General features: G+C 58.5%; 4 protein-coding genes across 4 annotated transcripts; 1 reads left to right on the top strand and 3 right to left on the bottom strand.

The window, feature by feature from the left end:
* Positions 1 to 1,469: 1,469 nt before the first annotated feature.
* On the bottom strand, positions 1,470 to 6,195 carry BXZ73DRAFT_79570 (uncharacterized protein; the record flags this gene model as incomplete). The annotated part of the gene is made up of 12 exons (XM_048023124.1): positions 1,470 to 1,661; positions 1,799 to 2,255; positions 2,329 to 2,735; positions 3,027 to 3,051; positions 3,103 to 3,170; positions 3,227 to 3,280; positions 3,586 to 3,806; positions 3,865 to 3,936; positions 4,273 to 5,416; positions 5,475 to 5,615; positions 5,669 to 5,943; positions 6,000 to 6,195. 12 exons carry the CDS (start codon positions 6,193 to 6,195, stop codon positions 1,470 to 1,472), a joined length of 3,252 nt encoding a protein of 1,083 aa, XP_047875212.1.
* A 719-nt stretch (positions 6,196 to 6,914) lies between these two features.
* On the bottom strand, positions 6,915 to 9,122 carry BXZ73DRAFT_103950 (general substrate transporter; the record flags this gene model as incomplete). The annotated part of the gene is made up of 10 exons (XM_048015753.1): positions 6,915 to 7,204; positions 7,272 to 7,533; positions 7,680 to 7,816; positions 7,869 to 8,119; positions 8,175 to 8,309; positions 8,366 to 8,635; positions 8,692 to 8,804; positions 8,855 to 8,889; positions 8,961 to 8,999; positions 9,068 to 9,122. 10 exons carry the CDS (start codon positions 9,120 to 9,122, stop codon positions 6,915 to 6,917), a joined length of 1,587 nt encoding a protein of 528 aa, XP_047875211.1.
* A 3,043-nt stretch (positions 9,123 to 12,165) lies between these two features.
* BXZ73DRAFT_79568 (uncharacterized protein) lies at positions 12,166 to 13,360 on the bottom strand (the record flags this gene model as incomplete). The annotated part of the gene is made up of 3 exons (XM_048023123.1): positions 12,166 to 13,017; positions 13,118 to 13,187; positions 13,287 to 13,360. The coding sequence occupies 3 exons, from the start codon at positions 13,358 to 13,360 to the stop codon at positions 12,166 to 12,168; spliced, it is 996 nt and encodes a 331-aa protein (XP_047875210.1).
* A 3,385-nt stretch (positions 13,361 to 16,745) lies between these two features.
* Positions 16,746 to 17,111, top strand: BXZ73DRAFT_9991 (uncharacterized protein; the record flags this gene model as incomplete). Its single annotated transcript, XM_048028162.1, has 1 exon — positions 16,746 to 17,111. A coding segment is annotated over one exon (366 nt), but the record flags the coding sequence as incomplete, so codon positions are not given.
* Between the last annotated feature and the right edge of the window lie 2,414 nt (positions 17,112 to 19,525).

The raw sequence follows: 19,525 nt of genomic DNA, 5'->3' as shown, positions 1-19,525 counted from the left end.
AGACTGTCGTACTCTTCGGGAAGGCCCTTCGTCAGGACGATGATGATGTCTTCATCCGGGACGTTCGCTCCGCTTGCGTTGAGATTGAATGCGGCTCTGCGGACGCTGGAGATCCACGTGTTCATGGCCTGGTCAGGCTGCTTCGACATGTTGAAGAACTCGCGGCGACGAGCGAGACGGGTGCCGAATCCGTGAGCGCGATGGACAGCTTCGAGGCGAGTCCAGATGTCGGCCGAGGTCGTTGCACCTTGGACGTGGCCGATCTGCGAGGGGGAGAGCATGAGGTTGATCTCGGATCGAGCCTGCATGTCTTTCTTGTCCCAGGACTTGACGGCGACGTGCGCAGGGGCGAACGGAGGACGCGAGAGGGCACCGGACGCAACTTCGAAGACGCCTTGACGCGTGAGGTGAGCTTCCATGTAGAAGCGCCATTCGGGGTAGTTGTTGTCTTCGAGGCGGGAGAAGTGCGGGGCCATGGTGGAGATGGAGGGGCGATTCTTGCGATAGGAGGTGTGGGGGTCGAAGATCGGCGGGGAGAAAGCGGGATCGGAGGGTCGCGAACGGGTCGGAAGTCGAAAGGGTGATCGCGGGTCGGAGGGGGCTTCGGATCGTCGAGATCGGAGGGCGCGGACAACGAGTAGGCCGGGCGCGGGCGCGGAATGACCTCCGGGCAAGGGTACGCGTTTGTGTTAGAAGTCGGCGGCTCGGTCGGGGTCGGACGAGGGGGTAAAGGCAATCGATACCACGCGGTTGGTCCCTATGGGCACCGGGAGGCGAGTACAGACGGACGCGGGGGAGAACGAGGTGGTGGTGAAGGGCAAACGCGTGAGGCGAGTGCGGGACGAGGGGCGGCGGCTATCTACGGGATGACTAAGCGCTGGTACCGTACGACCGAGCTTGCTAAGTATGCGGGCAGATTCCAACAGTGAAGACGTACTTACCACAACCAGTGGGACCAGATGGCGGAAGTAGGACTCAGCAGAAAGAGAGCGACTGGTCTCCAGCCTCCCGTACCGGAGGGCAATCAGTTGACTCGTGGCAAATGATGACCAAAGCAATTTGAAAGCGATCGAGATCTAACAGCACTGGGTGAGCACAGGGCTCGGCGACAAGGGAATCCATACTCTGAGGAGGAAGGAGAGGAGCAATGTAACACCACGACGCACTTGCAGTGACCTGCCAGGCAGTCTCTTCGAACCTGAAGGCCTGAGACCCGAGGATAACATGTCTCACTGTCTTGTGTCTCGTTCAAGGGGTGTCCGGGGTCAGCACTTTTTTCGGGGTCTCCGGCGCTCATCGCGTTCCAAACTCACAACTTCCAAACTTGATTGCGAGCGCGCAAAGAGGACCCCAATAGCACAAGAGCGCGATATAGCCGCGAATGAGCCGACGAAATCGTCTCACAACAATGAAACCTACAGACATAGTAGAGTAAGCACATGACCGTCCCTGGAACCGCGCACCACCGCTCATCCATGCGCGCGCCTCGCGAGCCCGTCCATGACGAGCGACCGCGCGGTCCAGTCGAGCCCCGCCGCCGTCATCTGCCGCACGAACCCGTCGCGCGTCCGCCGGAAGGTCCCCCCGAGCGCGTGGATGCGCGCGTCGTCGGTGAGCCCGAGCTCGCGCAGGACGACGGCGACGTCCGCGGCGAGGCCGATCTCGGCGCAGAAGCGCGCGGCGGCGTCCGTGTTCGCAGGCGAGGGAGCGGCGGGCGGAGGTCGGGAAGGCGCGGCGAGGGGATGCAGTGATGGTGGCGGGGATGAGAAGAGGCGTGTGCATCAGAGGTGGCCGGAACTTCCGCTGGTGACGCGGTCGGTGGGGCAGGTGCGAGTGGTTCAGAGGATGGAGAAGAGCCGATAGCTTGAGCTGGCTCTGGTGCGCCTTCGGTTGTGCGCGCCGGGGATGTCGAGGTTGGCATAGTGACGGGCGGGGTCTCCTTCGAGGTCGTCAGGGATCCGCCGCTGGACTTCCTGACGGGATGAAGTTCGGGAGAAGGAGAAGGAGCGGGGGTCAGAGGCTTGTAATCGGAGAGGGTCGGCTCGCGCTTGGCGCGGCGTTCGGGTGTGGAGGCGGCGGCGGCGGCAGTCATCGGGGCATCTGGGGAGGATACCGTCGACCGTGGTTCGGGAATGGGAATGGTGTTGGGAGGAGCACCTGAAGGTGTCATGGCCGCGGCCGAGCTCGCAGATGCTGAGGGGGCCGCAGTCTTCGGCACAGGGATAGAAGTGATACCGCGGGCGGAGACTGACGGACTTGGAGTAGACGCAGGAAGGGCTGGAGACGGATGAGGACCACCTTGTTGGATATGTGCAGCAGCTTGAGCACCTTCCGAAGTTTGACCACTTGTTGTACGTCTGGAACTGGCGGTGGGGACGGGGGTGGAAGCGGATACGCTGTGAGACGATGCGTGCGAGGCAGAAGCCGGCGCGCGTGGGTTGCGCAAACGAGGGTCCATCACCCGCATTGGATGCGGGTGGCCCGGGCCTTGGGTGGAGGATTGGGGAGCGACGGGACGACCAGAAGGGGCTGTCGTGGGGCCGGCGCGGGGCGCGGTGTGACAGGAAGTTTCTGAGCTTGCGCGGGCTGGACGGCGGCATGGTGCGCAGCAGATTGAGCGGCAGCTTGGATCGGTGGGGAGGTGGGGGTTCGGACGGCTTTCCGGGTATCTGAAACCTGCAAGGCCGTCGTCGACGGAGGTTGCCCGTGCGCGGGAGCTCCCGGGAGAGGGGGAGCTAGGGGTCGTGCAGGCATAGTAAATGGGAGTTGTCCCGTGGCTAATGCTCGTTCGAAGTGAAGTGGACTGCAATAGTCCCAGGGAGACGGTGCGCCGGCGGGTGCTGTAACTCTGGAGCCAAACGAGTTGATTGCCCCTGGGCAAATACGCGTGATAACTGCCACAGTGGTTTCTAAATGGTGATCGCTCGAGAAATGTGAACGATGTCAGCTATTGAGCCCATTTCATCGGGGAGAGACTTCCGAAGGCTTCAGGCGAGTTCTCAGTCCAGGAAGCATAAAGAACGTACAACGATGAACTTGCAGTAGAGGCACCTAACGGCCCACCGCAGGTTGATGCCTTTGAATGTCAATGGCTGCACGCACATTGTTCCGTGGGTCGGGTTACACTGAGAGAGGACTTTGTTGATGGTGTGGATGGTATGAGAAGGTGGCTGGATATATGTGTTGATGTTCGCACAGAACACATCGGAATGAAAATAGTACGCACTATGAGATTCGCCATGCCTCGATATATTATACACCGCACGCTCTCATGGAACACCTGCTTGGCCGCCATAGTAGAGGAAAGCGATATCACTGGCGGAGAGAAAGCGTTCTGATGGACAACGGCGCTGCGCTCGTTTGGTTGCGTTTGAACTGGTGTCTCTTCGTGTTTTGCAGTGGCTGGAGGTCGTGAGCATCGATCGGGTGCTGGAGAGATGGGTGCCGGTGATCTTCCGCCCTCGTCGTTGGGGATGGGACTGGAGATTCGGCGCTTCTTGCTAACGCTGGCCTCGCTGGGTGAGCTTCTTCGTGCGCTGACGGCACATGAATGGATAGAGAGAATGCGCGGCGTGTTGAACGTACGTTGAGAGACATCTCGGCCAACCTCAGTCGCCTCAGTCCGTAACCTCTCAATACGCAGCCCCGTCTGGCCTCCAGCGTCTCGAGGGCGCTTCCCGATGGTCGACCTTTGCGAGAGTGGGGTGGGGAGCGCCTGCGTTCCATGTTGACGGCACTGATTCCGAGGTCGGACTTCAAGGCGATGGCTGAGGTGTCGGGAGAAAGGGGAGGAGGTTTGCGTCGTCCTTCGAGCACAGCGCGTGAGCAAGGGTGAATTGGGCAGGACGTTAAAACCACACGTACCTTCCACGTAAAACACAGGAGAAGCAGAGGGCCCGGTGGGAGAAGGCAGCAGGGGAGAGATAAGCTTCCAGTCTAAATAGGAGCATGCCGGTAACAAAGGCTATGATGACAAATTTGAAGCACCGGCGCCTTCCCCGGCCCGGAGTATCCGCTTCCCTCTCTCAGGTTCCTCGCCGAATATTTGTCCTTGTGATGAGTACCGGGGACTTAAGCATGTTGAAACTTCATGTCGGACGCGTGCACCACATACAGAGTCCCTATCAATAGAAAATATCCAATCATATTGTACACCACTGAGTAAGTACACTTCAGATCAACGTCCCGTCAAACGGCTTAGTGCTCACTTTCCAAAGGTGCTCCGAAGGCACACAGGGATCAAACCTCCTCCTCGTCCGCACTTCTACCCACCCAAACCCCCCTCCTTGGGACACGCCCGTCGCGCGAGCCCGTCGATGACGAGCGACCGCGCGGTCCAGTCGAGCCCCACCGCCTCGAGTTCGCGCGTCAGCGAGTCGCGCGTCCGCCGCGACGTCCGGCCGAGCCCGCGGATGCGCTCCTCGCTCGTCAGCCCGAGCATGTGCAGCTGCGCGCGCGCCGCGCCGTCCTGTCCGAGCCCGATCTCGGCGCAGAAGCGTGAGAGACTATCCATGGCGGCGGTGGGAGGATGGGCGGTCGCAGGGGGCGTAGCGGCAGATCTCGAACGAGATGTGGAAGGACTTTGCTGCGAGGTGGAGGTGGATGCTGTTGAGGGGGTGGGGATGGAGGCGGGATCGGCAATGGCGGACGACCCAGCAGGTTGTGGCGCTCTTTCAACGCGCGGGTGCCTTTCGATGGTCGCGGCGGGGTTCTGAGATGCGACAGGTGAAGGGGAATGCTGGTCGGTTTCGCCAGGAGGGACGTCTGTATTATCGTCCTCGTGGTAAGTCGAGAATTGCGCCAGAGCCATGGATGACTGGGGAGCTGGTGCGAGCGATCCTGAAGCCTCTTCACTCGAGGAGACCGATCTAGTCGTCCGAGCCGGACCAGATGCAGACGCATTGGGTCGAACGCGGGGATCTGTGCTCGGCGCAACGCTGAGTTGAGCAGCCCGATGTGCTGTCTGCGAGACGGGGATTCCCAAGCTTTGAGAGGCAGCGGCTTGGAAGTGACGGACAGAGAACGTTAAAGCGTGCGGTGATATGGGGACACGTGGAGACATCGCGGTAGGTGCCTCATCCAGTGAGGAGTCGTGCGAGAACGAGTCATGGGTGTGCTGGGATTGAGTGTAGTGCGCAAGAGGCGTAGGGGGAGGCGTGGTGTATACTTGAATGGACGGGGGCGAGTAAGACTGTTGTGCGTCCCGAGTGCGGGCAGCTTCTGCGTCCCAAGGGGTGGTCATCGCAGGGAGTCCAAAACCGGGAGAAACATCTACAACTGCGGGCGGGGCCGGAGGCAGCGCGTGGATTTTCGACGATGTCGGGGAGCGCTTCCAAAGCGCGTATGCTTGCACGTGGTGAGCTTTGCCCAAGTGCTTGATGATGCACTTTTCGGATCCGCCGTCGACCGAGATAACCTAGCGCGGAAAGTGTTCTAAGCGCATTGTTATCGCCCGAATGAGGCAGGGGACATACGTTGCTGAAATAGTTGCAGAATCTGCACCTCACGATCCACGACGACGTGGCTTCGTCGACTGGTAAGATGCAGAGCTGCTTGCTGACCGATTCGTAGTGTTCGTGGATTTTGTTAACTACGTCTTTGACATGACTAGGAACCTACAGTGTGCACGTGTTAGAAAGGCGACGAGGGTGCAAAGTGCTTCGCGTACAGGAAGGTGATTTGGGCCCCTATAAACTAGCACCGGCGGAAGAGGGTTCATGGGCTCCACGCGAGCACTGTGGTCCCAAGTGTCCCGAGTTTGGTCGGCATCCGAACGCCTGTCGACCTTGGCCTTCTTCGCACACGCGAACCCTTGAAGAAAACGGTCACCGTCTGCCTCATCTTCCCCCTTGACTCGCGAAGTACCTGGCGATCGCTCTCGATCTTCGCTATCCGAAACCGGACTCGAATATTTCCGCTTCGTGAGCGTGGTGGGCTCGGTCGCTGGAAAAAACGAGAATTGAGCACTGGAACGTCAAAGTACACGGCAACGCGCTCACGAGGGTCTCTTTCGCGGTTGTCGCGGGTCCGTAGGTACCCCAGGCGATGCCTATCATGGTAGTATTCGGAGTCTCGGGCGCGCCTGCTACGTCTCGTCTCTTCCCTTAGGTTCAAGTTGTGGCGATGTCGATGTGAAGAAACAGCGTGAGGAGAAGAATAACGGTGCGAGGCGCGGGACTCGCGACGGTCGTCCATGGAGAACTGATCTGATAGGGGCTACCACGATTGCAGTAATATCCGGGGCGATGGCAGAACAACGCTGGCGCCGGCTGCGGGGAAAAAGAGCATGAGCTCGGGTCGTTGAAGACTGAACGGTACCACACTCACGCTTTGTGTGTAGTGTCAACGTCGTGGTTCGGCGATGAGATGCGCAGCGAGGCGATGCGATCTTTCGCCTAACACGCGTGGGTCGAATGAGGACTCAGGAGAACGGTTGATCGACCCTTTATCAGCCAGAAACGGCAAGAGGGCCCCTGTCGCAGCTCAAGGTACCAGACGGCGAGACACAGAGAGCAACTCGTCTTTCGAGACATTCTGCGGGGTTCGGTGCACGGTAAGAAGAGCGAATGGTGGAAGGAAGGAGCAGCGCATGCGAGGCGTGCCTGTCGTGTCATAAGCTCAAAGGTTGTCCCACAGCGGTGCCAGGGGTCCCGGACGCGCTTTTGGGGTGACTTGAACTGGCTCGACGGGAAGGGAAATCGCACACTTGAATGGCCCACGCGTGATTCAACAAGTCCTGGACGTTGAATAGTGAAGAAGATGCGTTGCGAGAGCTACTAATACAACATCGTGAAATCGTGATACAGTCGTGCGCGCAAGCGCTCCGTCAAAACAAAGTCGTAACCAGAACCATAACCCACGCGCGGCAGCGCGCCGCCGCACGGTTTTGCGCCCGACGCGCGGCGGGACCGCGCTCAGACGCTGTCCTTCTCCCCCTTCTCCGCGATCTCGCGCACCTCCTTCGCCTCGTGCTCGTGGATCGGCTTCTCGCTCGGGCGCCAGTTCATCGAGTTCCACGGCTTCACGCCGGACCGGTACATCTCGTCGACCTCCTCGAGCGAGAGGCCCTTGGTCTCGGGGATGAAGAGGTACACGTACACGTACCCGAACGTGAGCATGCCGAAGAAGATGAGCAGGATGAGCGGCCCGATGTCCTCCGCGATGCGCGGCGCGAAGAACGAGAGCAGGAAGTTCCACAGCCAGTCTGCGGGACCGCGCGTCAGTTTACATCGGTCCGGGTGTGCGAGGGGGAGGGAGGGAGAAGGACGCACTGGTGGCGCTGCCGAGCGCGATGGCTTTCGGGCGCACGCGGAGCGGGAAGGACTCGCCGAGGTACACCCACGGCGTCGGGCCCCAGAAGATGGAGAAGGAGAAGACGTGGAGGACGGCGAAGGCAATGATCGTGTCCCCGCCCTGCTTGTTGCGCGCGGTGAGCATGTCCTTGGGCACGCCGGTGGGCGCCAGGGTGTAGTGCCCGACAAGGCCCGCGATGAGGGAGCAAATGCCTTCGAGGACGGAGCCCGTGAGGAGGGACTGCGCGTGCGGACCGTGTGCACCGGGTCATGGGTTCGAGTACGGTATTTCGGGGTTTGCGCGCGGGAGCGAGATAACAAGAAGGGGGAAGAGGGGAAGATTTGAGTCATGGTGTAACGGAAGAAGTTTGATAGACTCGGACGTACGTTACGCCGGCCCCAGGTCTCGATCAAGTACAGCGCCGGGATGGTGCCAACAACCGACACACCACCAAGGATGGCCTGAATCGAGTACGGGTCGAGGCTCGTTCCCGCGCTCTGGAAGAAGGTGTCGCCGTAGTAGTCTGCCGCAGAATCAGTCAGGTCGTGCCGCAAGACGAGCGAGGACATGCGTACAGTAGAAGTTCTGGCCGTTGAGCTGCTGGATGAACTGGAGCATCATGCCGTTGATCGTCCGCTTCCAGAGCATGTTGCGGCTGGAGAAGCACTCCATCCAGGTAGCCTTTCCGCCGTCGTTCTCGGCGCGGATGCCGAACTCGAGCTCCTCGATGAGCTCCATCACTACCGGGTCGTCCTCGGGGAGGCTGTTGAGCATGGAGACAACCTTGCGAGCCTCAGCTTCGCGGCCGGTACCCAACAGATGACGACTTCGACGATCGGTATCAGACGGCAGCACACGGAGAGAGAAAGTGGCACACTTACGGGGACTCGGGAAGGAAGAAGATGCCGGAAAGCAGGATGAAACCCCAGACCAACTGTAGACCAACTGGCAGACGCCAGGATGCAGGGCCTTCGATGCGGTGGGAGCCAAGCTCGATCATGTAGCTCAAGAAGATACTGAGGAGGGCGGTGAGGGTGCTATCTCGCGCTTCGCCTTCCAACTGTGGACTTACCCGACGATGATCTGTAGCTGGTACAGCACCAGCAGCATACCACGCATGGCCTTCGGCGCCGTCTCTCCGTTGTAGAGAGGGACGATAGCGGAAAGGGCTCCGACACCGAGACCGGCGACGAAACGACCGATGACCATTTGTACGAGGGAGTGCACGGTGGCGGTCTGGATGGCGACACCAGCGGTGAAGATGGCGGACCAGATGAGGATGGAGCCGCGACGGCCGAAGCGGTCAGAGGTGAAGGCCTGTCCGAGGGCACCGACGAAGGTGCTGGAGAACAGCGTTGAGCTCGCGCAACACTGGAGTAGGTGGTATAACAGACGTACCCCGCGGAGAGAAGCGACGTGATGATGGATTGTCGCGAACTGGAGAGGATGAAGGTGCCGTCGGCGTTCTGTTCGCCGAACCTTTGCACGAAGTCTGGCATGATCAAACATCCCTGAAGTACCCGTCAGATGTGGGGACAAACAAGTTTGCGAAATGCCTTACCGAGATGACTCCGATATCGTATCCGAAGAGGAAGCCTGGAAGTCTCTGGTTCTAGAAGGCGCGAAGTCAAAAGGCTGAAAACAATGCAAGGGCAGGGGATACTCACAGCTCAGGAACCCATACAAACCTCCGCACGACTTGCCTCCTGAGAACCCATGAACAGTCTCGTGAGCACACCTCGTCCTCCAGCGACCGGACATGGGAAGCGCGCACCAAATGCGATAAACGTCGCCAAGAGAATGGCCTTGCTGTTCGTCGGGACACCCATCGTAGCGGCAGCGGGGCGCGACCGAGGGAGCGTTCACGAGCGAAAGAAGCGGGGAAGGGGCTCACGGGGCCGGCTGTACGGCCCCGCCGCTCTTATGTACCCCCACCGCGCTCGCGGGAAAACGGTCGAGCCTTTGCGCTTCGTTCGACTTCGTGCGCAGCGTCGTCGCGGGGCGGGCGGACCGGCGGCCAGGGTGTTGTCGTAACTGAATGCACAGGCGGAGGTCCCGTGGCCTGAGCTGGGGGGCCGCGTATCAGTTTCGCCGTGGGACGCACTTACGGCTGATGTTATTCTCATGTGCACCCCAGATATGGGGCCCCAGCCGGGGCCAGTAGGTAGGCTTGGAAGATGCGAAGGCAGCGCTGGATGCGCAGACGCGGATGTGGCAGTCCCCATCGAGCTCGAAGAGCAACTTCGACGCTGTGGGCGCGATGAAGCGGATTGAGCCAGTGTGCATGCAAAGGGACACAGGAGGACAGACCTACCGGTGTACCGTCGAGTGACCCCGCAAGGCACGCGAGCACCCCGCGTTCCCCACACATGATGGTCCAGCACAAACCGCGTGCGGTCGGCAGTCAGACCCGGCGGCGTGGTGGCGCCCGCGGTCGCTGCATCAGGCGATCTACGCAGGCGCACTACCCGCCCCGACGTCATTTCCCACACGTCTCAGAACGCAACTGCAGAGTATCTGCCCCGGTCAGAAGGAAGCGGTTTCTGGTCCACAGGCACAGAAGCGTCCTCGTGCTTGTCGTGCTTGAAATGCATGATTCGCGCTCGTCGATTCTTCTCAGCCCGCCGACCGTCCCGGACATGGTCGAGTGATGAGAAACAGTGCCCTAAAAATCACAGGCCGACAATACCCCGGTCTCCACGCTCTAGCTCCTCATGTCTCCTGTTGAGCGCATGAGTTAATTTTGCAGCGATTAGCGCGAAGATCTGGAAGCCGGAAGCAGAGACTTGCCGCGGACACTTACAAAAACGTCCCGCGGAGGTCTGATCTTCATGCGACTATTGTAGACTGTCGGGAAAATTCGGACGTGCTCTGAAACGTCGTATTCGAGGGAGCGCATGCCGTGGTCCAAATTATGCTCACCGGTTGTACAGCGCCGGAGATACAGCTGAGACCGGAAACCGGTCGCGTTGTCGTCGACGGCGCAGCTTGGCTGGGTCACGAGCTCGATGTGAGCGACTGTCGGCACCGAGCCTCGAGGAAACACAGCACACGCACCAAGTAGGTCATGTGAGTGCGGTGCTAGATGTCATGTGGATATGGCCTTGGCATGTGCGAAGCGATGGCCTTGGCATGCGCAAAGAGGTTCGAATACGACCGCAGGAGTAAGAATGTAGGATGTGTAAGTAGGACTTCGGAGATCTTCCAAATCTGGGCGACCTTTGGGTTCGCTTGACTCCCGTCTCTTAACAGTCCCTTGCATTCCCTCCTCCCTGCACACGTCTCCCGTACCCATCCCGAAAACGCTCTTCGCACACACACACCTCCGCCGTCCCTCTGTCGCCTGAATGTTTACCACGGCATACGCCACTATTGGACCATGCGCAGAATACGAGTAGACCAGTGTGGTGACGCGTGAAAAGGTAATCCCCTGATTCCTGAACATGTTGAGTAGTCGAGTGAAGTCCACCCCAACACGCCCTAAGGACGTCTCCCGGGACCCGCTTCTGCCAGCGCCGCTGACGATGGCGACGAGGGATAGTGTTCGCCGTGGAGCCGGCTGTGCACATGTAGCGGGAGTGCGTGCAGCTCAAAGAGCGGGGACGGATATGCTCCCTCGTCCGGCGGTGGAGAGAGATGGTATATTGCGTGACGACGCTACGGATGACCTCCTTCCAAGTGTCGACGTACCGTTCGAGATGCGGGGTGCAGCCCCCTCATTCATCCACCCTCTATCCGTCTCTATCACGCGTAGCGTCCCGTCGAGGAATTGGCTTCACATGACGCCTCGACATGTGCAACTGGCCGTGGCGCAGGGGAGGGCGAGCAGGGATTATATGTGTGCGTCGACTCAGCCTTGATGGTCCATGGAGACGATGTCCGGGTCTGAGTGGAGGCGGGCAGTGAGCGGCGATGAGTGCTGGGCAATGTAGTAGCTGTGGATATGATAAAGATGGCGGAGACGTCAGGTGTCTTGTCGTGGCTCTTGAGCACTAGAGGCCCGTAAGCTTGTTCAATGTTTCAAGTTTTGGGAGTGAGGGGGAGGAGGAGGAGGAGGAGGAGGAGGAGGAGGAGGAGGAAAAGCGCCGAAAATTCGAAAATCATCGAAAACCCATCGGAAATTGATCCGGCGCGAAAAGAGCGTCTGCTCTTTTCCTCTCTGTTTACCACACACGAGGAGCGCCGGTGGTCCAAGGCCGGCAGGAGAAAAAAAGCTGCTGGGGGTGGTAACAGGAAGACAAAGTGGAAATGGTGCTCCTTCCTCCTTCCCGTCGAGTTACATAAGGGGCTCACTGGCAGCGCCTCAGCAACCACGCACTTCAACGGGGGCCGAGCCTGTGGCACGGCGGTCGCAGCTGGGTACTCCCTCTGGTTATGCCAGGAAGTGGCCCTTTCAGCACTGTGTCACCGGAAAGCACGATTGATCTGAGGTGAGTTTAGGCTGATCCTCGCACACAGGCTAATTCACTTCGATATTCGCTCGACAGAAACGGCGTAAACCCCTCCCTCCCAAGCAGTGGGGGGATGGCTCTCGTTGTTTATGACATAAATGCAGGTAAATGGTGCGTCGGAAATGCTTCCGTGGCATGGCTGGAGGGAAACTAGGCAAGGCCGGCGAAGGAAGTTCACGCCAAGGTATAATTGAGCATCATAAGACATTCCACTGATAGATGGGAGCGCTGATTTCGAAACAGCTGAGACGCCGTTGATGAGACGTGGACTAGGGAATCCGCACGGCGACGTGGAGTGAGTGCGAGCCTGTCGAACGTACGCAAAGGGGAACACCGAGTGGGGGCGTAGCTCCGTCAACACATCCTAAAGATGTGTGGACTTAGCGCAAGAACAAGTTCGAGACGCAGAGAGGCACGTACTTCACGTCGTTCGTCCCCGCGTTCGGTCGAGCGCGCTCTGCCCAGACTGGGCCGCGGCCGCGCGCCGCGCGAGCCCGTCCATGACCAGCAGACGTGCGGTCCAGTCCAGTCCGGCGCTCTGGAGCTTCTGCAAGAGCGTCGTCTGCGCCTTCGCCGACGCCCGTCCGAGCGCGACGATCCGCGCGTCGCCGTTGATGCCCAATCCGCGCAAGTGCGCCGCGATGTCCTCGTCGAGCCCGAACTCCTCGCAAAAACGTGTAGCAGCGTCCGGCCCGGCGGTGGATGACGGAGGAGGAAGAGATGGGAACGAGGGAGATACCGGTGAAGGAGGGAGGGTGGGAGCCGAGGCAGAGTGGGACAAAGAAGGGGGAAGGGGACCAGAGACAGTACGTTCCGGGATCGCGGCGAGCGCAGTAGGGATGGAAGGACGGCGGGCTATCCCTACGCTTGCTCTCTGCTCGTGTGTTGAGGATGAGGCGTCGCAGGCGGTTTGCGGTTTCCGAGGCGCGGAGGAGGTGCGCGGTGAGGCCTGTGCTACGTAGGCCACCGGGTGCTGGGAAGTCGATAAGTTGGTGGAGGTGGAGACTTCAGATCCAGAAGCCGATGGTATGGAAGCGCCATCTGGCCGTCTCGGGTCGCACAGGGCAGGCGTTTGTTCCCCTGCAGCAGGTTGGCCAGGTTGAGGAGGAAGATGTGACGGTTGCGGTCTCGGCGGAGAGGTGGCCCCGGCTCTCGATGATGCTTTATAGTCCGCCACGCGCTTCTCGTGCATGGCAACGAGTGCCTGGTGGCCACGACCTTTCACATGCATCATAACGTGCTCGACGAACTTTGCAGAGTCGGCTGTGACAGGCTGGGAAGAGAAACGAGTGAGTAGGACATCCAGGTGCTAATGCGGTTAAAGGAGACATACAGAGAGGAATTTGACACAAAATCGGCATGTCATAACCCACTTTCCCTCCACGCTCGAGCCACACGCTAGGTCGAGCTCTGCGCGTGCGCGATTGTAGGCCCTGTCCAGTGCTGCGATAGTGTTCGCGAGGTCAGACGGGATAGGCTGTAGTGAAGTGCCATCATTACACTGCGCACTGGGGGACACTTAGATGGCACATTGGATCTCACCCCTCGCGATCCTGACCAGGTTTGGGATTCTTGACGTATGGGCGTGCCAGTCGCAATACCCGAAGGTCGAACATATGGAGGTCGGCGGCCGTCCACGGAGAGTTCAACGTTAGAGGTGGACGCGCCCCAACGGGCTCCGGGAGAACGACGCCGGATTTCCGACGCCGGATCACCAGCGAATGCAGTATCGTAGCTCCGGGATGGTCTCTGGGGACTCGACAAGCGACGCCGTTTGTAAGTAGGCGTTCCCGGAGCTGACGACTCGTGAGAGGAGGTTAGACGTGTATATATACAGCTTGACTCACGTGATGTCCTATCGAATCTGTCGAGTCGATCCGGCGAGGCACTATGCGCCTGTCTGCTCCGCCAGTAACCCCTAGGCGGCGAGTCCCGGACTTGACCCGATTCGAGGGGACTTCTGGATCGGGACCGTTCCCGGGGACTTTCTCGGGATGCACCGCTCGGGGAGCGCGAACGACTGAGTCGAGGCGAAAAACCGTGACGACCCTGACGCGTAACGAAGCGCGGCGGCTCGGGGGGTGGTGGAAAGTGGGAGCGGGTCGGGCTGCTGATCATGTCGAGGTCCGGGAGCGAGTTGAACAGGAGACAGCAGCGCGCCGCTTTTGACCGGGCTAGAGTACTGTCGGCACGGATGTGATGAGCCAGACGCACGGAATGTGGGGAGTGACTCGGTACGAGCTGGTGTTGAGCTGATGACGGGGCCGCAGGGCTAGCACGGAAATGTGTGAGAGCGTGCATGGGGAAAGACAAATTGTAACGCACCATAAAAGGTGTGGTGAGGCGGAGGGCTGTGGAAGGGTAGGTCAAGTGGATGATGGCCGCTGAATGGCCGCTTTGAACAAGACGCATCGTAAGATCGGTATCTGGACGGCATTGTGTGCTGAGACAAGCTATAGCGATACTGATAAGATTAGATGCTAACTCTTCCAGCTTTATGCAGCAAGCCCTCCAGCTCGCCAGGACGATCTTCCCGCCACCGCACCCTCAGACGGAATTGCCCGCCAGTTACGCAGGTAAGACGAGACCAATTCCAGAGGGGTACATAAACATGAGCAGGCTTGCTCTTGCGCAGGCCAAGCACGCCTGGGAATACTAGCTCCAGGGTCTTATGTGTCTCCATTTCTCCGTGGGAATCGGACCCCGATCGGAGTACTGTTCCTGTCGAGGTGAGGCGAGAGCTACTTGGTATAGAGCACGCGTTCGTATCGCTCCGTTCTTCGCGAACAAATGTCTTGGTTGGTCCCTGCACCCCCCCTCGGAGCTAAAGATTGTGCCAAGGATCGATAGAACACATGTCCCTCGGAGTCAGCAACGGTTCGCAATGCTCACGAAGTACCGAGATCCGAAAGGGAGCTGCCCCTGGTCCAGCCCTGGGTGGGTGTTGCACAATGCAAACAGGAGTACCCGATCAGCACGAAGACGCATGGAACGAAGCCATTAACAGAGCACACCTGATTTTCACCCCAGTCTATCGCAGGCGTCGCAAAGGACAAAGAGCAGGAACAACTTCGTAAAGGGGCACAAAAACATTTAAAGCCTCGCGATCGCGTAGCGACAGTCTAGTCTTTAATAAACCCGCTGATGTTGAAGGGAGCGATGACGCGGCTGCATAGCAGCGATATGGTCGCGCCGGGCTCGCCGAGGGAGGTGGTAAGACAGGCAAGACGAGGTGACAGGATGTAGCAAAGGTTCAGTCAACTGCAGGACATAGTAGCCGCCAAATGGGCGCTTCTGACAGGCCAACAGGCACGACGGGCAACGGCCTAGCTTCGGAGCCCGAAAATGCGTAGAAAATGCCTGTCAAAGGTGTCATTTTCGGCGGGCGTTTGTCTGGTGGAGAAAAAGGGTGGGAAAGGCGAAGTTTTATGTCAAGTTTCCGTGTGTGGTAAAGTATCCTGAAAGGTGACGGTTTGGGCGGATTTTCGGACAAAGAAAAGGAGACTTGTTCGTGTGAGTTTCCAGGGGAAAAAAACGGGGGCCTCAGGTGACCTTTTCTCCGCATTGTTCGGCCCGACATAAAAGCACCGCAAAGGCCCATTTTCAGCGCCTTTTCAGCGCTCCGAAAAATGCACGGTCAACAAAGGGCGACCTTTGCGTGCTATGGAAATGGGTACTAAAGGCCTCTTTATCGACGCTTTTTCGCACACCGTAGCACAATCTTTGATTTCTCTTTTCCACCCATTTCTCTCGCCAACATTCTTTCCAGCCGATGTGACATTTGCTCCGTTTTTTCGGCCCTCCAAAAATCTCGTAGAAATTGCCCATTTTAGTCCCTTTTTTCACACGTGCGCAAAAGGCGGCAGAAAAGACACCTTTGACAGGCTTTTTCTACGCATTTTCGGGCTCCGAAGCTAGGCCGTTGCCCGTCGTGAGGGCGACAATTTGTGCTGGGATAATCCTTGATAAGATAAGATAAGATTATGCCTCAATCGAGGAGTCATGGCTTGAACTTCTGCGGCTAGCCTCTTCGCCTTGCCTCTCACCATCACCATCCTGCATGTTCACTTTCACGACGCGAAATTACATGCGTAGATATGTCTCCTATATTTCAAGCGGATCATGATGGGGTACCAACACGCCAATACTTGAGCGACGGATCTGCTACCATTACCCTCAGACGCACTTGCTTGAGGAGCACCGTTAGGTGGGTTTGTAATACCTTTTGAAGCCATGCGCTCTCGGATTAACAAGCAAGCATTTGGCAGTGAAAAACTTGCTCACAGCGCGACACCAATGGACGGGCAGGCCCGTGACTGCCCTTCGCTCTCCGCATCTCCACCGCGGACGCAGAAGCCTTTGAATAGTTTCTACTGCGTGGAGCCGTATTTGGGCCTCTTCCTGGCGTCGTATTGTCTTTACTATGTCTCATTCCAGAGTTTGTTCTGCCGGAGCAGTGGATTTGGCGTACATCCGAAATGGTTCGAATGCGATATTGACGCCAAAAGTCCCGAGGCCACTCTTTGGTGTCATTATGGGATCTGTTTCAGAATTTTTATCTGCAAACACATCTGACGAGGTTATCGTTGTTACCACACGACTGACAAAGCGCGGTTGACCACTGAGCCACTCGGTGGCACATAGCCTTTTACCACTGCAGCTGTCAATGCCAAACCAAGTTTGATTGTTTCGCCCGCAATGATATAGCCAGAATGCTTGCGCGTCCCCATCCTCACTTTCGCCCCGCCGATTGTCACCTTTCCAGCCTCATCCTCATCCTTATCCCTCTCATCTTTAGTATGCCACCTCAGCGTTCGGTGCGTCCCCCCCCCGATCCATGGATACAACATAAGTTAACTCTAGTTACAGCGCCACCTCCCGTCTGGCTCTTCCTTCTACGACCGTCGCGGCGCGATCCTGGAGTCGGCGCGCCCATCAAACCCGACGTGTTCCTCAATCGCGCACAAGGACGTGGACGCGGAAATGTCCGACCCCGAGTCCGGCGACGAGGGCTATACTCTCACCGGCTACGGAGAGCTCTCCTCAGACGAGCCCTTCACACTCCCGCCGTCACCCACGCAGACTATCAAGTACCGCTATTGTGCGTTCCGTCCGAAGGCCAAGCTCGCGCGGCTGGGGAGCAAGAGCGCGCGCTCCCGCGCGCTCGCGGGGCTTAAGACGAGCAGCAGCGCGTACCACGCCGGATCGAACGTGAGTTTCTCTCTCGCCCACCTCCCCTCCCTCTCGTACTCACGTATGTGCGACACGCGCGCGCAGGACGCTCTCGCGCAGCTGCTCAGCGGCGTCTCGCGCGGCTCGCCCAAGCGCGACTTCCAGGCGCTCATGAACAAGTACCGCGAATCCGCCGACGGCTGGCGCGACTCCGCCGCGGACGCGTACCTCGGCTCGTCGCCCGCCGCGAGCCCGTCAACGTCCGGGTCGGCGTACAAGCCCAAGAATCCAACGCCTCTCCGCCGGATGGGATCGGGTGCGCAGAGCCGCATCTTTTCGTCCAAGTGAGCGCCCCCGCGACCTCTGGACTATTGGCAAGCACGCGGTGCGCGCGAGCGCGGGAGTGTAGCATAGAGTGTTTATGGTGGCTCGGCTCAGATCCAGTATGTGTCTGTCACGCTCCTTTGTACTTTTGACTCGCTCGGGGTGCGCGGGGCGCGCCGCCGAGTCATCGTTATGTATCCATACGCCAAGAGGTTCAATTCAGGTACCTGTGCCCCACGTAAATCTTTGTATCATTTGATGGTTTGCTTTGTGAGCGACAATGGCGTATCGCGATGAAGTAGCAAATGTTTTGAAGTGCTCATAGGCGAGCAGTTTCCCAGGATGGTGGCCGCTAGTAGACAACGCGTGGTTCGCTCTGTGTCACGCTCCCAGTCGTTGTTCAAACGTTCATATATGTCTGCATTGTGCATCCGGAATCGAGTCCGCCACGCCCATACTCGAGATAATATTGGTCGAGACGGGGTCGAGACTCAAGCTTAAGAGCTCTGCGCGGCAACGGCGGCCCGGATGGAAGACCCCAGGGCACTTCTCAGACACCCGACACCGCTTTATTTGGCGACTCCGAGACGTGGCTCAACCAAGGGTTCCTTATCCCAGAACTACCACACCGCTCGTAAATCCTGTTCCTTTTGCTTCGCGATCATACCACAGACTTTCGCCTCCTCTTTGCATGACACACCGGCCACGTTACCGGTGTCTCCGACTAGCCCTGACTCTACTTCTTCAATCGTCTCCTTAATCTTCTCTCCCCCTAACACTTCACTCTGTGGTAGGTGGTTTAATCGCAGTCCACCCGTGCACGTGTACCCACCGTCATTCTCCTCAGTTACGTTATTGATATTCAATACATCGGTTGGTTTCTTCATCGTCTCCAATGTACCCCACTAAAGCGCGCATGAACATGAAGACAGGTGACATTGTTCAGCTTGGCTTTAGAAAGTGCCAAACGATCCTGAACATTCCTCCGGTTCTCGCTTTCCTTCATCTCCGGAGACGTCGTGCTTGCTTACGCGTACTCACGACTCCTCTACCTCGTCCAACGACTGCCATTTAGATTATATTGGGAACACACCGTCCGGGTCTCTAAGTCCTGGAGAAGGCGTGCTACGGAGTCCTCAAGACTCGTCGCCCGGAATGAGCGCCTACAAACGCGCTCATATAGACAGCACGGACGAGCTGCGAGAGGAGTCCCGCGGTGAGCCGGATATTTTGGACCCCAGTGACGTGCTAGATACTCATACAGAGATGGCCCCCTCTCCCTCAGCGCCCAGCCCGAACGCACCTCCACTGTCTAAGAAGCCCCGACATTACGTGAAAATAGAGGACGATGACGACGACCCAGTCGCGCTGATCAACAATCCAGGTGGAGACTGTAATCGTCTCTCCAATCCGCTCGTCCCTCGTAATGCCGTTGAAGGATCGTCGCATGTGCAGAAGCCCTCGAGTCCACCTGTTAGTTTCGCGTAGCTTTCATATTCGACGCTTGTCCTAATTGGGCCCCTACAGATTCCCCTTCAAATCACCGCTTTTTTAGCAAGACTGGAGAAGCAGTATGTCACTGCACGCACAGAGCTAGATCTCAAGTTTATCCGAGAGGAAACGGGGACCGGACTCAGGTGTATCTTGAAGTGCAGGCTATGTCCAAACATCGAACTCGTAGGTATCTTCCAGCTTACTCTATATGCGACGCTCATTCAGGAATTTCAGTCTCTTGGTGGCAAAGGGGAAATGCATACGGTGATGACGCATGTGGGAGGACGACGACATAAGAAACTTGTAGCGAAGCCTCCTCTCATCCCGCCCATACTCTCTTCGACGTCAGCCGAGCGGCCAGAGCCTAGCTTCCCCACGACGGGGCGAGTCATCCAAACCACCACCAGGACAGACGGTCCTTTGGCGAGCTCACCAGCTGCTCTAGCGCCCCTCGCGCCCGCACGGCTCCTCACGGAGGCGGCGGATCACGAGGCACCAGAACGCTCCCTGCCTCTCGTCTCCACCAAATCCAAAGACAACGTTTCAGCTTCTCTCAGTGCTTCGCAACCTCCAGCATCCCCGCCCCGGCTGCTGCCTCCGTCGTCCCGGGCCGCCTCGCAAGTGCATGGATCTGCGGTCGGCGGGCTTCCCCTTGCGCCTGCCCACACTCCCTGCCCTAATGCACCTCCACTCCTGCCTTCATTCGCACCCTCACTCTCGCCTCCACCCTCGCCGGACCCCGTTCTCCGTTTCTGCAAGGAGTGTGGACTGGACGCGGACGTCGCGGTGCG

This window comes from Epithele typhae (genome assembly GCF_022376455.1).
Source record: "Epithele typhae strain CBS 203.58 chromosome Unknown BXZ73scaffold_46, whole genome shotgun sequence".
NCBI classification, from domain to species: Eukaryota; Fungi; Basidiomycota; class Agaricomycetes; order Polyporales; family Epitheliaceae; genus Epithele; species Epithele typhae.
The sequence above is the reverse complement of the archived record's forward strand: the minus strand, read 5'-3'. Positions and strand labels throughout refer to the sequence as shown.